Source organism: Alligator mississippiensis, chromosome 6, assembly GCF_030867095.1.
Source record: "Alligator mississippiensis isolate rAllMis1 chromosome 6, rAllMis1, whole genome shotgun sequence".
In the NCBI taxonomy this organism is placed as follows: domain Eukaryota; kingdom Metazoa; phylum Chordata; order Crocodylia; family Alligatoridae; genus Alligator; species Alligator mississippiensis.
In genome coordinates this window covers 26,058,641-26,082,143 of record NC_081829.1, presented here as the reverse complement: position 1 = coordinate 26,082,143, position 23,503 = coordinate 26,058,641, and the positions used below count along the sequence as shown (strand labels likewise).

At 43.2% G+C, this 23,503-nt stretch overlaps 1 protein-coding gene across 15 annotated transcripts in view; it reads left to right on the top strand.

The window, feature by feature from the left end:
- The window catches only part of CAMK2G (calcium/calmodulin dependent protein kinase II gamma), a 172,736-nt gene that overhangs the window by 125,924 nt on the left and 23,309 nt on the right, over window positions 1-23,503 (top strand). For 9 of the 15 annotated variants that reach the window (XM_059729735.1, XM_059729736.1, XM_059729737.1 and 6 more), the window contains exons 13-14: window positions 13,927-13,989; window positions 18,547-18,587. In XM_059729735.1, the coding sequence (XP_059585718.1) occupies window positions 13,927-13,989; window positions 18,547-18,587 (104 nt within the window). The remainder of the gene's footprint in view (window positions 1-13,926; window positions 13,990-18,546; window positions 18,588-23,503) is intronic. The other 6 variants (XM_019497136.2, XM_019497142.2, XM_059729739.1 and 3 more) reach the window with 1 other exon arrangement.

Here is a 23,503-nt window from a genome sequence, read left to right as displayed (position 1 = left end):
TGGTAGAATCCTTGTCTGCCACACAGGAGACCCAGGTTCAATTCCTGGATGCTTATACAAGTACATCCGTGGAAGCACCAATTGTCTGGGCCCGGTCTGGCCTTTGGATTCTGTCTCAGTGGCCTAAATGGGGGGATGGAAGGTTGGGGCAGTCTCCACTCCTCCAAAAACTCCTGCCTGGGCATACGCATCAAAGGTCTGGGTGACCAGAAGGATCAGTGGTTGCTAAACTGCATTGAAAAGTGATACCTCTCATTTGAGGGATGAGCCTGAGTTTCTACCTTCAGATTTTGCAGTCTTTTTCCTCTTCCTTGTTGGTAACAGTAAGGGTACTGCAAGGGATTATATGATGATCTTGGATTTTTTTAGTTGTTGCAGTCAAGCAAAAGGGATACAAACTCACCAGCCTGTTAGAGGAAGGATAAAGGCACACTTTTTTAATATAAAGTACAGTTGATATCTCAAAGCTTGAGAGAATCAGATGTAAATGTCATACTGGGTGAGACCAGTGGTTCATCTAGCCCAGTATCCTGCCTCTGACAGTAGTAGGAGTGGATGATTTGGAGGGAGAGCATTGAATCCAGGTGTATTTAGAGTAATCTTTCTCATGTTTGTTAACATCCTTGGATCTGCTGTCATTTAGTTTAGAGATGCCAAAGGATACATTCTTGACTGTTCTGTTTAATAGTTATTAATAAATCTGTCATCCAGGAATTTCTCATCCTTTTTTGAACTGGCCACACTGTCTGCCTCTACAACCTCCTGTGATAATGAGTTTGGTAGGCTAATCATGGGCTGTGTAAAAAGAACTTCCTCTTGTTATTTTTCAAACTGTCTCTTACTAATTTCAGGGGATGCTCTATAGTTTCAGTATTCTGGCACCAGCGAATAACACTTCCCTATTCAGTTTGTCCCATACCCTGCATGATTTTTAGACCTCTGTCATATCATTCCTCAGCCTACTACTTTCCAGACTGAAAAGTCCTACACTTATTAGTCTCTCCTGGTATATGATAACTACTCCATACCAGTGATCATCTTGGTTGCCCTTCTCTGTCCCTTTTCTGATTTTACTACATCTTTTTTAGACATGTGGGGACCAGAACTGCACCAGTATTCAAGATGTGTGCACACACCATGGATTTGTATAGTATGATTGTTTCCAGCTTTTTTTTTTTTTCAATTACCTTGTTAAAGATGGTAAAAAAAGGCCCACCATTATATTAGCCTTTTTGGTCACTGCTGTGCATGGATCTGATGTATTTAGAGAACTGTCTACAATGACTCCAAGGTCTCTTTCCTGAGTCATAACAGCTAGTTGAGAACCCAGTGTTTTGTGTGTGTGTGTAGTCTAGGTTATTTTTTCCTGTGTGCATTATCTTCCACTTGTTGACATTGAAGTTCATCTTCTATTTTTATTGCCCTCTCACTTAGCTTGGTGAGGTCTTTCTGTGGCTCCTCTGTCAGCTTGGGACCTGACTACACAAAATAAGTTAGTATCATTTGCAAACTTGGAAATTTCACTATGCACCTCCATTTCCATGTCCATTGATGAAAATGCTGAACAAAATAGGACCCAGCAAAGATCCTTGCAGGACCCCACTTCTGACTTCCTTCCATACTCAAAAATGATCATTCAGCTCTAACCTTTGCTTCCTAGCTTTTAACCAGTTCTTAACACACAAAATATCCTTCCTTCCAATCCTGTATAAGTTCAATTTTTTTTAAGTCTTTAATGAGGGACCTTGTCAAAAGCTTTTTGGAAGTCCAAATGTATTATGTCAACTTAATTCCTCTTATCCATATTCCTGTTAACCCCCTCAAAAAAAATCCATCAGATCTGAGGCAGGATTACCCTTACAAAAACTGTACTGACTCTTCTCCAGCAGACTTGTTAGGAGATGGGCTCCTTCTGACTGAGGTCTGGGAGTTCTGTAGGCCTGTTCCCATTCCCTATTCTTATGAATATTAGGACATGAAGAAAATTACATCAGACAGGTCTCATGTTGTCCAGGGAACCCTGGTATCAGCTTGCTAGTTGTGACACTGATCTACAAGCTGTGTCAAGCTCTCCCATTCTTATTAGAACCTTGTCTGTCAAAGGAAATCATTTTCTCCCTCAATTCAGAGTTGCTTCACTTGATTGCATGGGTTTTGATGCTCAATTTCTGGCAAGATTGTGCGCTGAGATTTTGTAAAGCAGCAAGCTCTGTGGGAGTTTGTGTTCCTTCCACCAGGAAATCATGGGTTTGTAGATGAAAACATATTTGTTTGTTGTTGTATGTGAAATGTTTTCCTTATCCTGCTTGGTTCCATTAATCCTAGATCAGTTACTAGAGACAAAGGTGTCTCTATCCTTTTTTCATAGTTGAGGTGCATCTGACAAAGTAATTTCAGCACTTGATTTTTATTTTAAGTACTTATCTTTGCTCCACCCTACCCTTTTTTTCTTAAAAGAGCAGGTGCATCTTTTTCCTCCCTTATCAGCCAGTGAGTTCCCAGGATGTGACTCTAACAGTAAGCTTATGAATATTTCCTTTGAGCCACTTGGGAGCCACTGTTCGTTGTCTGTTAGCTATCTTCCCTGCCAAGAGGGCAAATCAAATCCAAGCTCTGACATTTGACCTTTTTTATGAAGTAAGGAAAATGTGTTGCTCACCTTTGAAGCTTAAACTGACGTCAGATGTGTATATGGATCAAACAGCTTGTCCTCTCAGCTCTCTCCCCAGAGCCATATAGCATACATGAAGATTGTGAAGTTGCTAATTGCTTATATGAGATGTCAGAACCTTTGAGGAGTTAGAAAAGGAACCTAAGCCCTTTTGAGAATTGTTCTGTTGTTCGTAGCCTTTGAGTGAAACCATCTATACCCAGAAATCATCCAGGATGATTTGAAACTCTGTAACCAAACCCATTACAATCAAATAGCACTAGAACCAGTGGAAGTTGGAATTCATCCCATTTTAGGGGGAAGTCATCAACATAGGCAGCTTCACAAGGGAGTGATTATTTTTTATTAGGCAGAGTCCCCCACGTGGTGTCTCTACAGCTGTGCATTGATATTCCTTGATCCTCTCTTTCAAAATTTTTGTAGCTAGTTAAGTGAATATGAGACTAGCAGAGGAAAGTTTTCAGTCCATTAGAACTACAACAGGAATATTAAATGGATACACTATTGTTTAATGCACCAATAACTATTAAGTTATGGAGCTGAGTGAAGCACAAGAAGAAAAATCTGTTAATACTTGAATTTCAAAGTTAGCTATGAGTTAGTGCTTCACCAGCCTGTTGCATTTGCTTTCCATGACTGGTTCAATGTCTGAGTTTTGCTAATGTGAATACTCAGAGTGTTGATATCTTAAGTTCTGTTGTTTAATGAAATCAAAGTTTTGAAGTGTACATTTAAGCATATATGATTTAATATTGGAAATTATTATCATTGGGCTGGTTACATGTTTGCCTATTCAGGGATGGAAATGGTGCTATATGGCTTATGTTAACTAACCAACACAGTGTGAATTTTGAAGAATCGACTGCAAGGGAAAAATTGGCCATTAAATTCTCAAAAACAATTCAAAGTATAACAAATACATTTGAGAGCTGTGTAATCTGTTCACAGATTCTTCCTGAACAGAAAGAGAGAGAAAATGTAATGGAATGGTGAATTATTTACCTGTCATTAAAATACTTAAGGAGGGGTGAGGGATTGCAAGGGAAGGTGCATGGCTCCTACAGCGTGGATGTGCTGAGGTAATTTAATCTGAGAGCTCCACTTGCTGGTGAGTAGATTTTCTTTTTACCCTTTCCCTGAATCTCTTGGATTTTATTAGGTTTTTTACCTTATATTATTTGCTGGTGTGAGTGGAATCTAGGATGTGTCAGTAATTTAAACACATAAATAAAAATTAGGACTGGCCCCAACCTTTCAAATGATACCCTTCCCCCAGCTTCTTTGAGGTTCATGAGACTTCTGTGACTGCTTTTTCTGTTTGTAGTGTTTGTAGTACTCTGCACTTCCTGGTTTGGGCAGGAAGTGCAGAGTGCAAGAATATCACCCTGTAGAATTTTAGCAGTATTTTTAGCCCACTGAGAGTGAAATATACTTGAACAGATAAAGGACTAGGGAAATTATTCAGCCTGAAGTATCTTTTTTAAGGTTAGATTCTTATTTGTTGCATGCGCGTACAACCACACAGGAATGAATGATTCAGGATGTCTGTAGCAATAGGGAGATACTTTGAAACAATTCACTGAAGCACTCAGGGTTTGTCTGCTTGGGCTTTGTGCTGCTCTTGAGACTGCAAAGAAAAAGAAATAAAGCCCCGCCCACCACTCCTACTCTATGTAGTCCAAACCAGGAAATGCAGCAGAAAGGATGCCCCTTCCCCACGCCCCCTGCTGCCACACTGTTGGTGTGCAGGAAAATAAAAGGCTTATCTTGGGTTAACTGAACAAGTTACCTCTTCTTTTATGCTGTTTTTTTCCTTCATTTCCAGGTCACTCCCCTTTTTCCCCCCTCTCTCTTCTTATTCATCTTGTCCATTTTGAAGCAAGTAGCTGCTTTCCATACACATTCTATTAAACATTTTTGTTGCACTTCTTCATGCAAGGATGACTCTAGACTAGTTGATCAAAAATGATCCCCCCATTTGACAATTGGAGGAGTTATTGAGCAGAACTTTCCTTTTATCTTTTTTTTTCCCCCCTGAAAAAGCTTGTTCTGAAGTTTTGGCATAATTCCTGATTATGTGACTCTTACTACAAGGCTAGAGTTGGAAAATGTTTTCAGAAAGTGGGATGGTCAGATATTAGAATTCTACTCAAGTAGGTATCATACCCCATTCAGTGTCCAGCTGGTAAAGTGGGAACACAAAACGTTAAACTATAGGGGGTTTATAATTGTTGAGATGGACTGCTCCTGGGTCAGGTTCCAGTAGCGAGTCACTGGAATTTTCCTGGGAAACATCAAAGATTCTCAGATGGAAATCAAAATGGAATGTAGTAGAGAATATGGAGGCAGCAGCCTCTCCTCTATTCCTGAAATAATTGTGCCATTTTTCTGGTAATTCTAGCTCTTACTAGAATAGCTTGTGACACTATAGCCATTCTGGCAGATGGTTTACCAGTTCAGTTATGAAACTCTACAGTCTTTGAGCTTTTGGTCTAATGCATATGGGGTCTGCACATTACCAACTAAAGGCAATGCAGGGTCATCAAAATGGTAATCTTTCCATGAAAGCAGGAACAATTTTGAGAACGTTTAAGAAGACTTGGATGGTTCAGCCTTTTAATATTGAGTAATGTTCATGGAGACAGGAGTAGTAGGGCTACTTTTCAAGCAGTGACAGCAGCCTTGGTTACAGCAGGTGGTCAGTGTGACTGTCTCTTCCATAATTGCAGGGGTTTGGGTTGTAGCCGTGTTGGTCTAAGGACATAGGCAGACAAAGTTCCTTGAGTGAATTTGATATCTTTTATTAGACCAACCCACATGGTTGGAGAATAGTTATTAAGCAAGCTTTTGTGTTCAAAAACCCTTTGTCAGGCTAAGGAAGCTTCAGCAGTTGGTGTGTGCTCTTCCTGGATGGAATGAAAAGTAAAGAAGCCAGGGGCTGGGCTGGGCTGGGCTGGGCTGGGCTGGGCTGGGCTGGGCTGGGGAGTCGGTTGCCAGGCAGATTATAATTATCAAAAATACAATGTCTATGTTTAGTCCATGATCTCTAGTATCCAGCAGGTTGATGAAATGGAGCTCATAGGCTCGTCTCTGGGAAGTGCTGTGTAAATTTCCCTTGAGGATCAGGACTGAGAGATTGGAGAGAGAGTGTCCCTCCTGTGAGAAATGTGCCCCCACCAGTAATTGAGTGTTTCTGTCTTTGATGGATTTCCAGTGTGCATTCATTCTGGTGCACAGTTGTTGTTTGGTCTCTCCTACATATCTTCCATCAGGGCATTTGGTGCATTGGATGAGGTATATTACATTTCTGGAGGTGCAGCTGTAAGATCCTGGGATGCTGATGGCTCTGTTGTGGGGTGTAGTAATAGTGGGGGTGGTGGAGATGTGTTGGCAGGTTTTACATTTCTTGTCCTGGCACGGTCTGGGTCCTTTTGGTGTGTTCTGGGCTTGAGGAAGTTTGCTTCTGGTGATGAGGTTGGAGAGGTTCGGTGCTTGTTTGAAGGCTAGGATGGGTGGCTCTGGGAAGATCTTTTTAAGAATAGGGTCTCTTTCTAATATGGGTTGCAATTTTTTGAGGATTTTCCGTACAGGTTCAAGGGATGGGTGATACGTCATAACCAGCGGTGTGCGATTTGTGGGTGTTTTTCTACTGTCCTGCAGCAGTTCTTCACGTGGTATCCAGGTGGCTCTTTCAAACGTGCGATCTACCCCTCTGGAGGAGTGTCCTTGCTGGGTGAACGCCTTTTTAAGATCGGTGAGGTGGCAATCCCGGGTGTTCTCTTCAGTACAAATGCGGTGGTATCTGAGGGCTTGGCTGTATATCACAGCTTTTTTGGTGTGTTTAGGGTGATTGCTGGTTCTGTGCAGATATGTATGTTGGTCTGTGGGTTTCTTGTATACTGTGGTCTGTATTTTACCCTTCTGGATACTGATCATTGTGTCTAAAAAGGAGATGTTGGTGCTGGAGTATTCTGAAGAAAGTCGGATGGAGGGATGGTGACTTGAATTTCTGGTGGAACTCAATCAGAGTTTGCAGGTTCTCAGTCCAAATGATGAAGATGTCATCGATAGATCTTAAGTATAGCAAGGGTTTGATGGTGCAGTTCTTAAGGAAGTCTTCTTCCAGGTGGCTCATAAAAAGGTTGGCATACTGTGAGGCCATTTTAGTGCAGACCACAGTATACAAGAAACCCACAGACCAACATACATATCTGCACAGAACCAGCAATCACCCTAAACACACCAAAAAAGCTGTGATATACAGCCAAGCCCTCAGATACCACCGCATTTGTACTGAAGAGAACACCCGGGATTGCCACCTCACCAATCTTAAAAAGGCGTTCACCCAGCAAGGACACTCCTCCAGAGAGGTAGATCGCACGTTTGAAAGAGCCACCTGGGTACCACGTGAAGAACTGCTGCAGGACAGAAGAAAAACACCCACAAATCGCACACCGCCGGTTATGACGTATCACCCATCCCTTGAACCTGTACGGAAAATCCTCAAAAAATTGCAACCCATATTAGAAAGAGACCCTATTCTTAAAAAGATCTTCCCAGAGCCACCCCTCCTAGCCTTCAAACAAGCACCAAACCTCGCCAGCCTCATCACCAGAAGCAAACTTCCTCAAGCCCAGAACACACCAAAAGGACCCAGACCGTGCCAGGACAAGAAATGTAAAACCTGCCAACACATCTCCACCACCCCCACTATTACTACACCCCACAACAGAGCCATCAGCATCCCTGGATCTTACAGCTGCACCTCCAGAAATGTAATATACCTCATCCAATGCACCAAATGCCCTGATGGAAGATATGTAGGAGAGACCAAACAACAACTGTGCACCAGAATGAATGCACACCGGAAATCCATCAAAGACAGAAACACTCAATTACTGGTGGGGGCACATTTCTCACAGGAGGGCCACTCTCTCTCCAATCTCTCAGTCCTGATCCTCAAGGGAAACTTACACAACACTTCCCAGAGACGAGCCTATGAGCTCCATTTCATCAACCTGCTGGATACTAGAGATCATGGACTAAACATAGACATTGTATTTTTGATAATTATAATCTGCCTGGCAACTGACTCCCCAGCCCAGCCCAGCCCCTGGCTTCTTTACTTTTCATTCCATCCAGGAAGAGCACACACCAACTGCTGAAGCTTCCTTAGCCTGACGAAGGGTTTTTGAACCCGAAAGCTTGCTTAATAACTATTCTCCAACCATTTGGGTTGGTGTAATAAAAGATATCAAATTCACCCAAGGAACCTTGTCTTCCATAATTGCACTTTTTCAAACAAGTTACATCAGAAATTGATTATCATTTAATCTGGAGCAGTTCAGTTCTTCATATACGGTCTCTTATCCCTGCCTATTGCAAAGGAGTTGGTGAAAGTTGACTGTTTTCTTGTATTTGGCATAGCTGGAGTTTCTATACATGTAGATAGAAGTGAACCATAACCTGCAACATTGTTCCAATCTTTTCCTTCTAAATCTCTCCTTTTGCAATCTTTCCCACTTTGTACAGGAGCCATCCATATTTCCCTCATTTTCAAGAGGAGTGTCACGCAAGTGTGCAGTAGGTTCTCCAGGCAGCATTCTCCCCTTTGATTCTCTCTTGCTGAATTTCCTTTTCAAAGCTGACATTGTCAAGTAGTTCAAGTCAAGTAGTAATTTTGATCTGATAGAATATGACCTCTGAATTCTAAATATCTGTATTTTTAAAGACCTCTCTGTTCCTCCTGCCCATGGAGTTTTTAATTGGAGTTTTCAAAGGACGCATACAAAGCCGATATCTTTTCCATATCAACAATACCTAACTAAAATGAACTATTTCTGTATGTTTGCACACTGCAGCTGCAAAGATTGAGACAAGCACAGGGACAGGAAAGAACCTTACAGCTGCTAAAGCTCTTCCATTCCATTAGAAATACAGAAGAAAAAAAAATCAGTGTTTTCTGAAAGAAGAAATCATAAATTTGACTTCATATTATAATCTGTGTGCACGTGCATACATGCATTTATTCATATATAAATATTCTTGAAGTTGTTGTGCACAAGCTTTTGGACCTTGACAATGGAATGAGGTGTTTTGTATATCCTGATAGAAATGTCAGTTGTACACACAAAGGCATCAGGTCATGGTATCTGTGAAGAGATGCTCCTATTGGTTGTGCTGCCTGTTTTTGCTATTAATCTGTCAGGCTTAGAATTGGTTAATCACTGATGATCTTCAGGTCAGTGTTTTTGTGACAGCTTTTGTTTATTAAGTTGCAAATTTAATTGCTCATTTTATGTTCTTTCTTCAGAAGAAAAGATTTGTTATAGAATTTTTCTGAGTGTTTTTTTTTGTTTTGTTTTGTTTTTTTCCTTTTGGTTGTTTTTTTTTTCCCCAAAGATACTTATCTGGCTGCTTTTAAATTGGGAGATAAAACTGAGCTTAGAGAGAAGTTCTCAGGAAAGGTCACTTTGGACTGGTATTTGCAGTGCCCCCTCTGTTAGGAAAGGACATGTTCCTGATGAGCTCATGAACAAGTTTTCCCTGCATTCCCTGTGCCAGGAAGGAGAGAGACAACTCTACTTCATGAAAATGTGCTGGTTCCCAACCTTCCTTCTCTTAACATCAGTGACGATGGTTTTGACTATAACTGATAGCTAATCTAATGATGAAAAAGTGCTATAGTGAACTCCTCTTTAAGGATCTAAAATGTAATAAGCTGCTGCTGGTCAGACTGGAGTTCTAAATGCCAGCCTGCTGTTTCATAGCCACATTTCATAGCCAGGATCTCAGCCACGCTTCATAGCCAGCAGGGTGCTGTGACCTTCAAACTATTCTAAATCTGTGGAATGTTAGGCAACTTGACAACCATTCCAGAGCAGTTGCAGGTTAAGGCTTAATGCTGCTTCTCACCTGCACAACTGTGACTTGCCAACCAGGACTCTTCCTCCTCTAAAAAAAAAAAAAAAAAAAAAAAAAAGCACTCTGGACATTCAGCTTAGCAAGAGCCTGGGGAAATGTGCCTCAATGGGTTCTATGCTTTTCCCATCTGGTGATTGCATTCTCAGCATGGAGCTGCCCACGGTTAACTGTGGCAACAGCATGGACCACTCTTTAAATTTATCAAGCTAAAGCTGTTATCAGTCCAGGGCTCTTTGTTCTATTCTGTCTTATATCCAGGTATCACCCTTCTGGGAGCTGCAAATAGACTTCCTTCTGAAGCTTGGTCCATGAGCAGATAAACTCCAGACACTGGTGAAGTTGTCATCACGATCTCCAATCTCCATTTTCTGTGAAATTTTTAGCGCTAAAAAAAGTTTGGGAGTTGGGCTGTACATACGTTCCTCCCTCCTGGCTGGCGAGCTACCCAGGGGAGTTCTCCAGCCAAGGGGCACTAAAGGGCTGCTCTTTGGGTCCCCCCACTTCTAAGGAAGCCCCTAGGGAAGGGGGCAGGCTGTCATTGGGCAGCAGCAGCTGTCATGGAAAGCCACTCACCCTAGAGAGCTGGGAGAAGCAAGAGCTGCTCTCCTTGTCCCCTCCTACCAATTGGGATCACCCTCTGAGTTACCCAGAGGGCTGCATGGAGTAGGGAGTAGTCTCCCATAGCTGGAATCCTTCTGGGGTTCCAGGAGGGCTCCAGCCCTGGACACACCTGTCTCCCACCCTGTGCACTCCTCTGGCATGATCCAGAGGGCTGCACAGGCTGGGGAGGATTCTCCTACAGCTTGAACAATTCCAGGGCTCCAAGATGGTTCCCACCACAGGAGAATCCCAAAACAGGTTGGCGGGGGGGTCCTCCTGCAGTGGGAACAGTCTCAAAGCCCTGTAATGGTTTCTAGTGCAAATGCCCCTTGCTCTTTGCATCCTTCCAGGTCACCCCAGAAGAGTGTAAAGGATGGGAGAGATGTTCCAGCTCCAGGAAAATGCCCTTCTGCCCATACCGCTAATCAGCTGCTTGGTGGGGGAGGGCATTCTCCAGTGGTGGGAATTGTTCTGGAGTTCTGGGAGGGTTCTACTTGCCGGAGAATGCCTCACATTTCATGTACCTTCTGGGTCACCTAGGAGGGGTGTATGGGGTGAGAGACAGAGGCAGTGGAGCTGGACTGTTCCCATTGTGGAACTGGTCCAGCTGTGGGAGATGGCTTCCACCCATGCACAGCCTAGTTCCCTGGTCTGGATTGTGGCAGAAGGTAGATGCCTGGAGCTTGAACCTTCCCAGGACAGTTCCAGCTTGGGGGAATGCCCTCCTACCCCACCCCTCTGTGGTTCTGGAAGGACCTGAGTTTGTGCAGTGGCTGGGGGGGCGTAGGCACATTGGTAGGGTCTCCACAGAGTGCCTTTACAGCCTGCCCATGAATGGGCCGTCAAGGAGCCAGTACTCTTTCCTCCCTTTCATTTGGAGGGAGGGAGAGCAGAAGACTGTCATATACTAGGTATCCTCAATACCCAAGAGATGTGTACAGCCATTCAAGTTGGTGTGGGAAGGGAGAGATGGACCTTGCTTGAAGAAAGAGCTCTTCTTGCGGAGGGGCCAGTTCTCTTCCACAAGAAACTCCTTGAATGGTTGTACATTCTCTTTTTGTACAAGAGAAAGGTTTCTCTTGGCACAGATGTAACTCCTGTATATGACTTTAGATATCATGTGCCCAAGAATAAATGGGGAAGGAATTCTAGCAGAGCTGTCAACATGTTGGGCTGTTGGAGGAGTCTCTTCTACTTGTGCTGAGTCACCATATTAACCTTGCTGGCTGTAGTTGAGCTCCTGACAAATAGTATGTGTTTAATTCATCAAAGATTAGGAATATTTGTTTCCTTTCAAAGTCTCTCATAGTTGATTAGGAGCTAAGCTTTCATTTCACAATTTTTTTCTGCTACTTCTCTTTAACAATTTTCAGACTACTTTGTATGTCTGAGAGTCCTCTGTCTTCTACCTGCAACCAGAAGGAGGTCTGCCTGCTCTTTCAGAGAGGAAGAAATGTAGCCTCTCCTAGCAGTGCAGCAAACCTTGCTTTTAGGAGCCCTCTTTAGTAGCTTTTTTTGAGGGAGGATGGTGGTAAATCTAGATGTGTTTAGAATTTCGTATGTCTGCAGTCAGGAAAACCATGTTATCTGACTGAGGTGAAGATCTGTTGTATTGTTTAGTTGCTGAATGCCTGTAGTGCTGAAACTATGACCTACCTTTAATGACCAAGTCTCAAAGCTAGACACACAAGTTCATGTAGCTAAGTAGCTATTGCTTCTTATCATGATTTGACAAATAACAAAATGCTATCTATTCCTCTTCTCAAGAAGTTCCTTCATCTTTGCTTGTTCAGACTCCCCTCCTGTCATTGAGATGAGATATAACACTAATCCTGTGTAAGGTGGTGGACTCATTTTTAATACCTGAGTGAGTGTTTACTCTGCTTGCTGCTTCTCCAGATCTTATTTCTGGACAAGGTGATAGCAGAACAAGGCAGTTGCTCATGCTAAACTTACAAGGATCCATCCTCCTCAAACATGTCTTCCCTTTCTTTAAAAAAAAAAAAAAAAAAAAAAGGCATTAGAACTGTGGGGCAGCAGACTCTTTTCCCTTTCCATCTTTAGTATGCCCCTTGGTAGTAGTATTAATGCTCTTTGGATTTGCGACACTTATTTTGGAGGGGTACTACCCAAAGTGGCATATGTTTAGGTACTGGCTTATGAGATGGCAAGTTGCTTGCTCCAAAAGTTGTCTTGTCCAATTTCTTCAGACCTTTCAGGTGATTTTGATTCAAACTTAGAGCTCATTTAAGTTACCAGTAGCCTTTGTCTTTTTGATCACTTGGGGTAGAATCTGTAGACACAAATAGGTTACATGCTATTACATGGAGTTAATTGAAGACTCTCCTTCTCAAGCCACCCTCTCTTTGCACCCTTTTTCTTTTCTGTCTATGTAGACCACAGCAGGAGGTTTTGTGGTAGCATGTTGGGAAAGCTGGATCTTCATGCCTCTATGTATATGTGGCTGCATGCTTTTGTAGCATTCAGGCATAGAGATATGTGGCCAGTTCTGACTGCTTCCTTTTTGAAAAAGTTGGTCCTTGTACCAGAGCATGAGATTCCCAGAAGTGTTCTGTGCAGAAATTATAGTCAACCATTTCTGTTGTAGGTGACTGGTATAACTCTTGCATTCTAGCTTCTCATGTCATACAAGGTAGTGGAGTGCATATGTATTCACTCCATACATATAAAAAATCAAGCCTAGATAGAGGTGAGTGGCCCTGTTAAATATTCATGAAAGTGGTACTAATCCTAATAAGCATGATGACCTTTTTCTTTATCTTATCAGAGAGTACCAGCACTGGACAATATTTACTGAGCTAAATTTCTGAGTTTTTATAATCCAATAAATAGATGGGAGACTGGAAGATCCCAGGTCCTACTCAGTATTTGTGCCTTTGGGGTCATCTACATTGCTGTATAGTGTCTGCTGACTTAGTGGCAGATGGAGAGATCCAAAGAAAACCGTCATCAAGTTACAATCCAATAAATCTTTTTGTTTTTTTTCCCCAGCCTTGAGTATAAAGGACTTGTTCCAGTTCTCTGTCATGGGATATGCTATACTGACAGGGTCTGACTTTCTTGAAGCACCCCTGAGTTCAAAGCTTTTCTGTCACAAACGCCCATGCATTTGGGGGTGAGACTTCCAGACTTTCAAGGGTTGATTTGTGTTGGTCACTTTCTCGTGGAGCTTAGTTTTTTTTCTTTTTGCAAAACATCTCTTATGGCTGCTGTTCTGTTTCTGAGAGGTTTGTTTCTCCCTGTGTGTTTGGATTTACGTGTTTATACTTATTCCTATTGTGTTTTGTTCTAATTAAGTCTGTGACTTCAGAATGAGATTTTGATGTGATCGGTAACCTCCTCCAATATCTCCTCCAAAGCACTCTGATGTAGGCCAGTTATTCTTTAAGTGAACAAAAATAAGACCAGAGTCGACTATTACTTCCCTCTGGCTGAGCTGACCTCAAACCATAGCTGCAAACCTGTCCTTATAAACTCTTCTTTAATCTAGATCCATGCCTTTCCAAATTTCATTCCTGTCATAAGAGCCCCCCCACTCAGACCTGTCTCTAATTCTGTTTATTTTTACCCTGTGTGAAGGGCAAAAAGTATCTTATTTTCTTTCTCCCACCCTTTAACACTTATTTACTTGCATCTTACTCTCTCTCGTTGCTGGTTGGCCTCTGTTGCTTTATTACTGCTCCTCCCACTGAATGATTCTATCCAATCAGTTGGCAGGCAGAGCTCCGCACCTGCTTCAGCCACCAAGAGCGCTGCCGGCCTGGCTGAGCAAGGTACGTGGCATGAGTTGTCCTGTCTCCTGAGTGCCTGAACCCAGCCCACCCACCCACTCACTGCCAGTAGAAACCAGCATGCCAGTGTTTGCACACCCAGTAAGACCTCATCCATGCTTGCTGGCTGAGAAATTGGCATGCAGAAAATTTCATCTAACCTGGAACCATAACCATGGTGAACTTACTGAATTACTAACCAGAACTGCATGCTGGACACGTACAGGGTCCTGCAGTGAACCAGCACATGAGATTTGAGAGGGGACAGCTGGATTGTATGAAGTTAGTGCCTGAAACCTTGGTGAATGGGGGTAAGCAGATTAGTTTAAACAATCCAAATTTAACACCTTTAAATGCTCTCTTGGAAAGCTCAGAGGAGGTTTGTTTGTGTGTTCTCTCCGGAACTCTCTTGTACTGAGATGAAATGCATAGATCAGTGTTACCCTTCAGTGGCCGGTTGTTCTGAACTAATCCGTTACTGTGTTCTGTGATGACTTGGGACAGGTTTTCCCTCCGTTTCTGTTCTTTCATCTGGTATGAATTCAGACTTTGGAGGGACCTAGTCTCTGTTCCTAGTACAGCAGAGGTGTCAAGGATATGGCCTGCAAGTCATATCTGGCCCATGGAGCCATGTCATTTGGCTAGTGAGGCCAGAAATTTGATGGCACAAGGAACAACAACCCACAAGTTGGAAATGTTTGGTGTGATGAGTCAGCTGCCAGTGCTGTGGGACCTGTGGCAATTAACGTGGCCAGGATTATCAGGACAGGATTATCATAAAGCAAAGAGAAGGTGTTTCACTTGCTTTCCTGTCAGGCATTCAGCAATCTCCCTGTATTCCCCCAAACTGGAAGTTTAAGCAATCATTAAAAAAAAACAAAAAACCAATCACACTTCCCTTCCAATGAAGCAATTCAAGAACGTACAAACCAAACAACTGTTCTTGAGAGAAGAGAGCAAGAGGAACTTTGAGTAGTATAGTCAGGGAAAGTCCACAACTTGTTTGGTGGTAGCATTTTAGTCCCATATAAAAACTCCCCTTTCATGGCCTCCGGCATATCTGGAGTGAACTCACCAGCAATAAATAGTGGACAGTTTTAGGAATTTTTTGACTTGGCCAGATTTGTTAGAGTGGCTATTTTAAATTTTCCTCAAAGGCTGAAAACTACATGTGCCTCCAGGGTTGGGAGTGGAGAAAGAGGAAAAGAGCATTTGTTCTTCTCATCAGGAAGAACATCTTGTTAACTCAGAAATGGAAGAGCACTTTAAGCTACAAGCATAGTCCATGGATGCCCTCATATAGCTACAACATTAATTCACATAATGAAAGGGTTTTGTTAATTTCTTAATCATAGGAATAGTCGGGATAGTCATGAAAAGGGATATACTGTCCATATCCTGTGCCTGGGAAACTGTAGAACAGAAATGCAAGACCATTCTCTAAATCTCAGTGGGCATCCCTTTACAGTTCCTGGATTTTTCCTACTCTGTCTCTTTGCAGATTTGAATGTTTGGTGGTGTTGTCTCTGGAGTTTTTAAATACACTTCTCATTACAGCCAGTTTTGTCTATGTGTTGCTAGCTGTAGAAATCCTACCCAGTTCCTCTTTAATTTGTTTGGTAATGTGTACAGATTGACCAGTGAGTAAATCCGCATCTGTCCTTCCCATCATTTAGTATATTTGCCACCTTTTTGGTGTGTGAGTGCATTTCTTAGACTCTCCCAGTGTCCTTACAAATCTCGTTATGGGGTATGAGCTCAGTGGGCAGCACATTGAATTTCTTTCTGCAGTGCCGGGCCACCTGTTGGTAGGGCTGTGTGAAGCTTTGGTCAGGAGACCCATAATCTCTCCAAATTGAATCAGAATCCTCTAATTTTGATTCGGAGAGATTTGACGATTCGACCATAGACACAGCTTTATGTGAGGGGGTTTTCTACGTACCTCAAGGTACCGGGCGCGGCTTGTAAACACAGATGGCACGGCAGAGTGAACTACTTCCAGGTCCACCACCAAGTGCGTGAGGGGACCTCCCCTCCACACTCCCGTGGGACGCTCCATCTGCCTCACCATCTCAGTGTTCATGAGCCACACCTGGTACCTCAAAGTACGTAGAAAAAATGCATAAACTGTGTCTATGACTGAATCACTAATTCTCCGAATCAGAATCAAATCTTCAGATTTGGCCTAATAGAATCAGGACAGTGATCCAAATCAGTGAATCAAATCACTGCCCCCCGAATCAGGCCAAATCCGAATTGAATACTGCCCACTTCACACAGTATTCCCTACTAGTTGGATTGTTGGTGCAGCACTGAGATTTCTGTGGGTACCTTGGGCATGTGGGCAGGAGGGGAGAGGCTCTTTCTCTTGGAACTCTGGCCAGCGTTACAGGGTGCGGGGTCAGGGGGGAGGCTGAATTGATAGTATTAGTGTAACTTTCGCAGGGCATTTTACCTGTGTCTTCAGCACAAAGGTAAATGTTAACTTTCATGGGAAGCTAGGAAGAGTTTGAAGTATCGTTTGATTTCCCATCATGTGCCTAGGCCCCTGGACACGAGGCAGCAGCATAGCCCTGCTCCAATTTTGTATTCACCTTTATTGCTTGCTCATTCATGACATTTGGGAAATTGCAGAATCTGTGATTCTAGTGACATTTGCTTCCCCCAAGATGTGTTTTTTAAAGCAGCAAACGTTTCCTAATCGGAAAGCAACTACCTCAACAAATGTTTTGTGAGTTAACTTGAAACATGTAGAATCCCTCTGAGCTCCACATTTGCCTTCAGACTCATGCTGTCTTCACTCCATGGAATGGAATCACCCCCTGCTCCCACACTGAAAGTGTACTCAGTGCTCAGGTGGGGAAGGATATTTCTCAGATTCTCTCCTGTGCTGGTTTAGGGTAAATGTACACTCAGCAGGAAAACCACTGCCAGGCAGCTGGTTGTCTGAGTCTGACATTAAACCCTTTAGCTGCAAACCTTTCCTCATAAACATTGGTTTTCATAGATTAATTTGTCTGTGCTGTGGAACTGTGTTTTGGCACAACCGCTTTGACATACTATGCAAAGCGCGTCTATGCACTGCTTAAAACTGTCATTGTTCTAGTGCCTCCTGAATTCCTGAAGCACTGCCCCATTGTGCCCCTATTACCTTCTGGGAACAGGAATTGCAAGGAAAATTCCAGTCACAAGGTGCTGTGCTGGGGTGGATTAGGAGAACCAGCTCAGTATTAACAAGTAACATGCTTGCGGTGCTTTTTTTCATCTTGGAAAACAGCTATTGTCTACACTGAGCTAAAAGACCTCAGCCCAGGTGTTATCCAACCACCATAACTGATGTTCTAGGTTATCTACACATGTGTGGGGGAGGGAGACAATATATATGGACTTAGTTACATAGGTATTGCATGCCCAGGCTGCATATTACAAAAACAGATGCATTAATGACTTGCATTTAGGCAACTAGGTCTGCTCAGATACCAGATATATGGAGAATAATCTGATCTGGCTCCTAGTGCCCATTGGTGTTAATGAAACTAAACATTTTTCAGCAACTGCTCAGAAAAGGCAGGTAGTTGCCTCAAGTGCACTTGCTGCAAAAGGAATGGCAAAAGTTGGCCACAGTGTACACGAGGACAAACTGACATATCCATAGAGGCTGGAGGCAGGCTACCTATTATTGACAGCTATAATCACCATATCTTTCCTATAATAAATAAAATTGCCCCAATATGCATACTGGCATGCATGCATACGCACTCTGTGGTCAAACACCTGCGTGCTTTTGCTAAGTGTTACACATGCACGTGTGTGCTTCATTCTCTCTCGTGTGCACTGTCACTTGCCTCTATATGAGTCTGTTTCAGTTGTAGCCCTGCTTGCTTAGACCAAGCATGCTAGAGCATCTATATCCTTCAGTGAGGAAATTCTGCCGCCTTGGTTATTTTTTTTCTACAGCCTCACATAACAGCTGGCAGCATTGCCTTCCCTTCTCCTCCCCCACCAAACTCCTCAGTCCCATCTACCCCTTGCTGCTATGCCAGATGTTCCCCGGGCTAATTTTGGACTCTGGCAGTGATTAGGAAGGCTCTGCGTTATCAGTCCCCCTTTTCATAAATAAAGTCTGTTATGTAAATGGATGTACTTGAGGGCAAATCTGTCTGAATACAAGGATCTGACAGAATCCTTCAGCTTTCTCTCTGTAACCCCTGCCACATCTGGACAAAGGGAAAGCTGGTATGTGAGAAGAGTTACTGAAGTAAAACCACCTCAGGAGCTCTGTAGCCCTATTGAAGAGTGGATTTCTGAGTTGTGGAGGGTGGGAGAGTTGCTGACTGAAAGTGGAGCGTTTCTCTAGAAAAAATAGGCAGTCTTGATGGCAGTAGCAGCACAAGAGTTGAAGACAGACCTGGCCTGGACTCTATCACTCTTGTTGCTAGAAAGCAACATTAGTAGGGGGCCTTCCCCTCGAATTCTCCTATGATTTTGAGTAGAGGGGAGGGGGAGGGACAGAGATCTGAAAACTAACCCCTGACCTGCTTTTCTTGTTTCTCTTGGCAGCTGCCAAAAGTCTATTGAACAAGAAGTCAGATGGAGTAAAGGTAAGTTCCAGCTTTTCTAAATCATGTCTTTCTGCCTATTTACAAGCAGGCAACTTGTCTCTTTAGTGCTTCCCCCTCCTTCCCCCTGCCCCATGAAGCCACAGAAATATAACTTCTCTCTGAAGAGCCACTTGTTCTGCAGCCCTGAGATCAGATTCCCACCAGCGAGGCACTTCAGAAGTATTTCCTCTTCACTTCTTGGGTACTGGCTGTCACTAGAGGCAGGCAGCTCCATTTACAGACCACAGATTGCCTCTGATGTGGCACATACATGCCTCTGACCGGTCTCGTGATGATCCATTCAGTGTACTTGGATGAAGCAGCCCAGCAGAGCCTATGAAAATCTCCCTGCCTTGCCCCATTGACAGGGACTGCGGGTGACAGGGAGGGTGAGTGCTAGCCATTGTATATCTATGGGAAGTTACTGTTAGGGCAGAAAAAAACCATTAGTCTGAGTGACAACATTCCAAGTACGGTATTCCCCACCCACCCTCTCATTCTAAAAACTCCTATGCTCTGAAGGTGGGAGGGGAGATGGAATTATTCTTCCCTAGTTTACTGTATGTACTAGGGAACTATGTACTATCAGTCTTCAGGGTCAGAAAGGAGCCATACCAAAGGGTGTATGATAACTAATGATGGCTACTTGTACTTGGTAACTGACTGTGTAGAGCAGGGGTAGGTAGAGCATTTGGGTGGTCTTGCAGAAATTCCCATCTCCTTGACTGTGACACTCCTCTTTTCTGGAAGGGGTTGAGGGGGAGAGGGGTTGTTTCTCAGGTTCTCTATGCATGCACCTTCAGCTGACACCAAGCCTTTCTATCCTCAAGTCTCTCCATGTTTTACCTTGTGACAGTCTTTATGCTCTGATTGCTGGAGGTTGTGACATACACATTGAGGGAACCATCATCCTATTGTCTCCTACTCTCTGAGCTTATCGTGCAAGTGCTGAGGCTTTGGTTCTGGAAGGTGGTTTGGGAGGGTTTGTGGCTATACATTTACCTCTGTTTCTGTAGTATAGGGGTGTTAGACATATCTGGCCCGTGGGCCGGCTGAGGATCTCTAGGTTGATTTGCAGGCCAGGCTGGGACCAACCACCTGTGCAGCACCTGCAGCACTGCAGACAGCCTGTGCACCACACAGCACATGCCAGCCTCAGGCTTGCTGTGCTGCATGGATGATACGTGGAGTCAGGACAAGGCATGTTCTGCCCATGGTGTATGGGGTGACCCAGCCCTGCACATAGCACAGGGTTGACATGGGATTGCACTGCATGTGATGAAGGCAGCATGCAGGACCAGTCCAGCAGGTTATCATGGCCTGATCCAGAGTGGCCCTGGAGCCAGCTCTCAGGGCATCCAGCACAAGTCCTAGACCAGCCCCCTGCATTGTATGCAAGGTGTATGTCATGGCTTTTGGAGCTGCACTCTCTCCCTCTTCACAATGCCCATGACTTCAGCAGGTCTTCCCTTCAGCTAGCTGCAGGCTTTTGGCCTTTCCTTTAGCACTGTGCAGCAGGGTGCAGTTGCCACGCTTCATTAGCTGCACATAACCTATGTCCCCTTTTCAGGCCACCATCATCTTGGGGGATTCCTCCTTGGGTCACATCAGGGCTATGGCATAGGCTGACCAGCAGTGGGTGCCATCCCATTTACAGTCCCACTTAAAAGTAACCATCCTCACACCCACCAACCCCCTCAAATTTAATCCAACTGCCACTCTGACTACATCTCTGTAAGAGGAGCATGGTTGTCAGTGCCATGGAAAGCGTGACCCATGAGGCTGGCTGCTGCTACTTGTTTGGTGAAGTGTTGTAATTTTAGTCACACTAACTTGGTCATCTTAGCCAGTTTCAACAACTGATCTGAGCTGGTGACTGGGACTGGTCAAAAGAATAAAGGTTTGTATTCTAGTAAGGGATTCCTCTTTTTTCCCCACTGTAGTAAGGGTTAGCATTGAAGGTGTAGCTGTACACAAAACCAAAGGGAGAATTGGGCTGAGCAAAAGTAAAGTTTCAGTATTTGGTATGGTGAGGTTAAGGGTGCAGACCTCACCTCCGGGGCTAGTTCTGTATAATGAAGGCAAGGTTCCAAGTGTCTTTTGCTTTAAATATTTTGATAATTGTGTGGTTTGCTACAGTAACTAACAAGGGAGCACCTCATGTGAAAGAAAGCAGTGAAAACCTCAAAAGAACTTTTGTGTATGTTGGTCCTTGAAATCAGCAGGGCTCAAACCACGTGCCTTCTGTGAACAAAAGGACCTAAAGATCATGTAGAAAGTTTGGTTATACAAACATTACCTTAAGTCATGTTGTTTATGGATCGTTGGATAAAACAAAATAAAAGGACCAAAGTCCAGCTTGACTGCACAGCTAGTGATAATTGCTTCAGGTAAGTATCTTGGGGAGCAGGTTTTAGGTTTGTTAACAGTAAATAACTTCTGGCATTATGGAGCATGCATTTCCAACCTTAACTGCAGGAGACATGTTCCATTTTGTTGCTTTGTGATGTTTTGGAACCTCGATCGCTGGGAGTGCTGTGAGCATGTAAAAAGTGAGTCCCTGCCTCATAAGTTTACAATTTAAATAGATGATTGGTGCAAAAGGAAATGGAGACCCAGGTAAACTGACTTGCTTAGAACTGTGCAGCAGGCAGGGACAAAGGTGGAAAAGGAACCCAGTCTTTAGTGTCCCAGTTTACTTTATTGTCCATGGATCAAGCTGCCTCTCATGAGTGACTTGATGCCCACATCAGTGCCATGAAGAATGGCTTTTTTTTCCACCTCCCTTGAAACACTAAAATAGTCACTGAAATAATGACACCTTGTGGAAGGGTAACTTCTACAGTGGACTTAATGTGTAAGAGTGTTCTTTTCAGTACTGTGCTATTGTGAGAACTCCATGGAAATGGTTGCAATAGAAACTGTTTGAGCCCAAGTTGCTTTCCTGTAATGGAAACTACTCTTGTTAACCTGATTGGTGTTACTATTTATTTCTTATAGCATCTTTCAGCATGTGTTGCCTTTTCTGGTAACGCTCAGAATGATTTATACCTGACATCTTTAGTGTTACTTCTGTTGTGACATAGGGGTGATGATTCATAAGGATATTTTCTGTGTGCTGCCCACTTCTGTTTGTTGTTACCCGAGGCAAAATTTCTCTTCAGATTCCAGTGCAGATAATTTACTCCCCTTGTTATGAGATTAATGCCTAAATTCTAACCCAAATACAGAAAGCAGAATTTTAGCGAGGAGGTATCCATGGGGATGTGAGAATAAACTTGCCTGCATTGCTTTGGGAGAAAATGCTATCATTTTCACCATAGTAGTTCCAGAAATTGGGAAAACCTTTGATATAATGAATGATCAGTGGGAGCTAACTTCCTCACTGATAGAGAGAGTTTTTACGGGGTAGGAGACAAGTTGTTTTTTGGTGTTTTGTTTTGTTTTTTTTATCAGGCAGGGTAAGTGGCCCTCTGCCTGAAATAATTTCCCACCCCTATTATAGAGTGATGGGTCTGTATGGTAATGCTATATATATTGGCTATAGCAGCAAACCTTTTTGGTATGTCAGAAGTAAACCTTCCTAGCCTTTTAAATTGAGCAACTTCATCTCTCCCTTAGAACATCCCCTGTTGCTACTTTTCCACCTTTTAAAGGTTATGCTGTTTGTTCTCATATTCAGGACCCTATACAGGTCTTCCCTTTCCTGCCATAACCCATTTTGTCTCTTATCCACATTTGCTGTTCCTTGCACCATCCAGTCCATCAGTCACTTTTAGCTATAAGTGTCCACACTCTGCTGCTTCCATATATCCTGTCCTGAACGGGTCTTGAGTGCCAGTCTCTCCATCAAATCTCTTCTTGATACATGCCCTTTCCATAAGACTTGTTAAGAAATTTGAAGAAGATTGTCACTACAGTGTAAGGTTGAGCTTTTAAAATATTTTTGTGCGTACCCTGAGCACTTTTTTTGGATGTTTTACCTAGCTCCCACTATTGCTGTCTGTCTTGTTTCTCTGCCTGCTCTGTTTCTTTCAAGATCTTTCAAGATCTTCGGGGTAGAAAATTTCTTGCACTGCACATAATTCAAAGGAACTATGTGATCAATATGGACTCTGAAGTTAAGCTGAATAATTCTGGTGGGATACTTTTTAGCATGTCTTAATATACAGTATTTGATAAGAATAATTATAGCTGTTGCTGTCATGAATAGTTTTTTGTTTCTTTTTCTTCTTTTTTTTTTGGCTTAGAAACATTTTACCAGTATCTGTAAATGCAGCCTTTGGTTGAAATTAAGCTCAAGGAAACCTTCTTGGCTATAAGGCAGTTAATGTATCAATGTTTATATTATCCATTATTATAGGAGGTTTTCCTAGAGTTACCTTCCTAGTTACTTTTTGAATAATTGTTCTAATAGTTTTATCTAGGTGAGTTTTAATGGTGACAAATTCATCTGGCCCCCTGGATCAGGCCCACTAACAATTTCCCCCTCTCCCTGCTCAGGTTGAGCCAGGACGCTTACCTAAGTGAGTGCTGTAGGTGGTGCAGTCTGGGACCCAACCCCAGGGAATGCACATCCTGGCCTCTGCATGTGGGGCTGATCCAGTGTAGCACGGGGGCCAGATTGTGGGGCTCCGTGGATCATATCTGGCCCACGAACTGCATGTTTGACACCGCTGGGTTACATGGTCGAGATATTTAATTACAGCATTTGAGGTAGGCTGTAGACTTCCTATTTGACTACTGCAAAGATCCTGTGCTATTTAGGGAAGGGTTATTTGGCTTTTTCAGGAGAATTGATCCTTAATGGTCTCCAGGGAAATTGAATTTATCTACAGTTCCTATCTGTGTGTGCTGAAGACTATTGCAAGGAGCAGGAGAAATGCCTATAAATAGAATGCATATCGTCTTGGTCT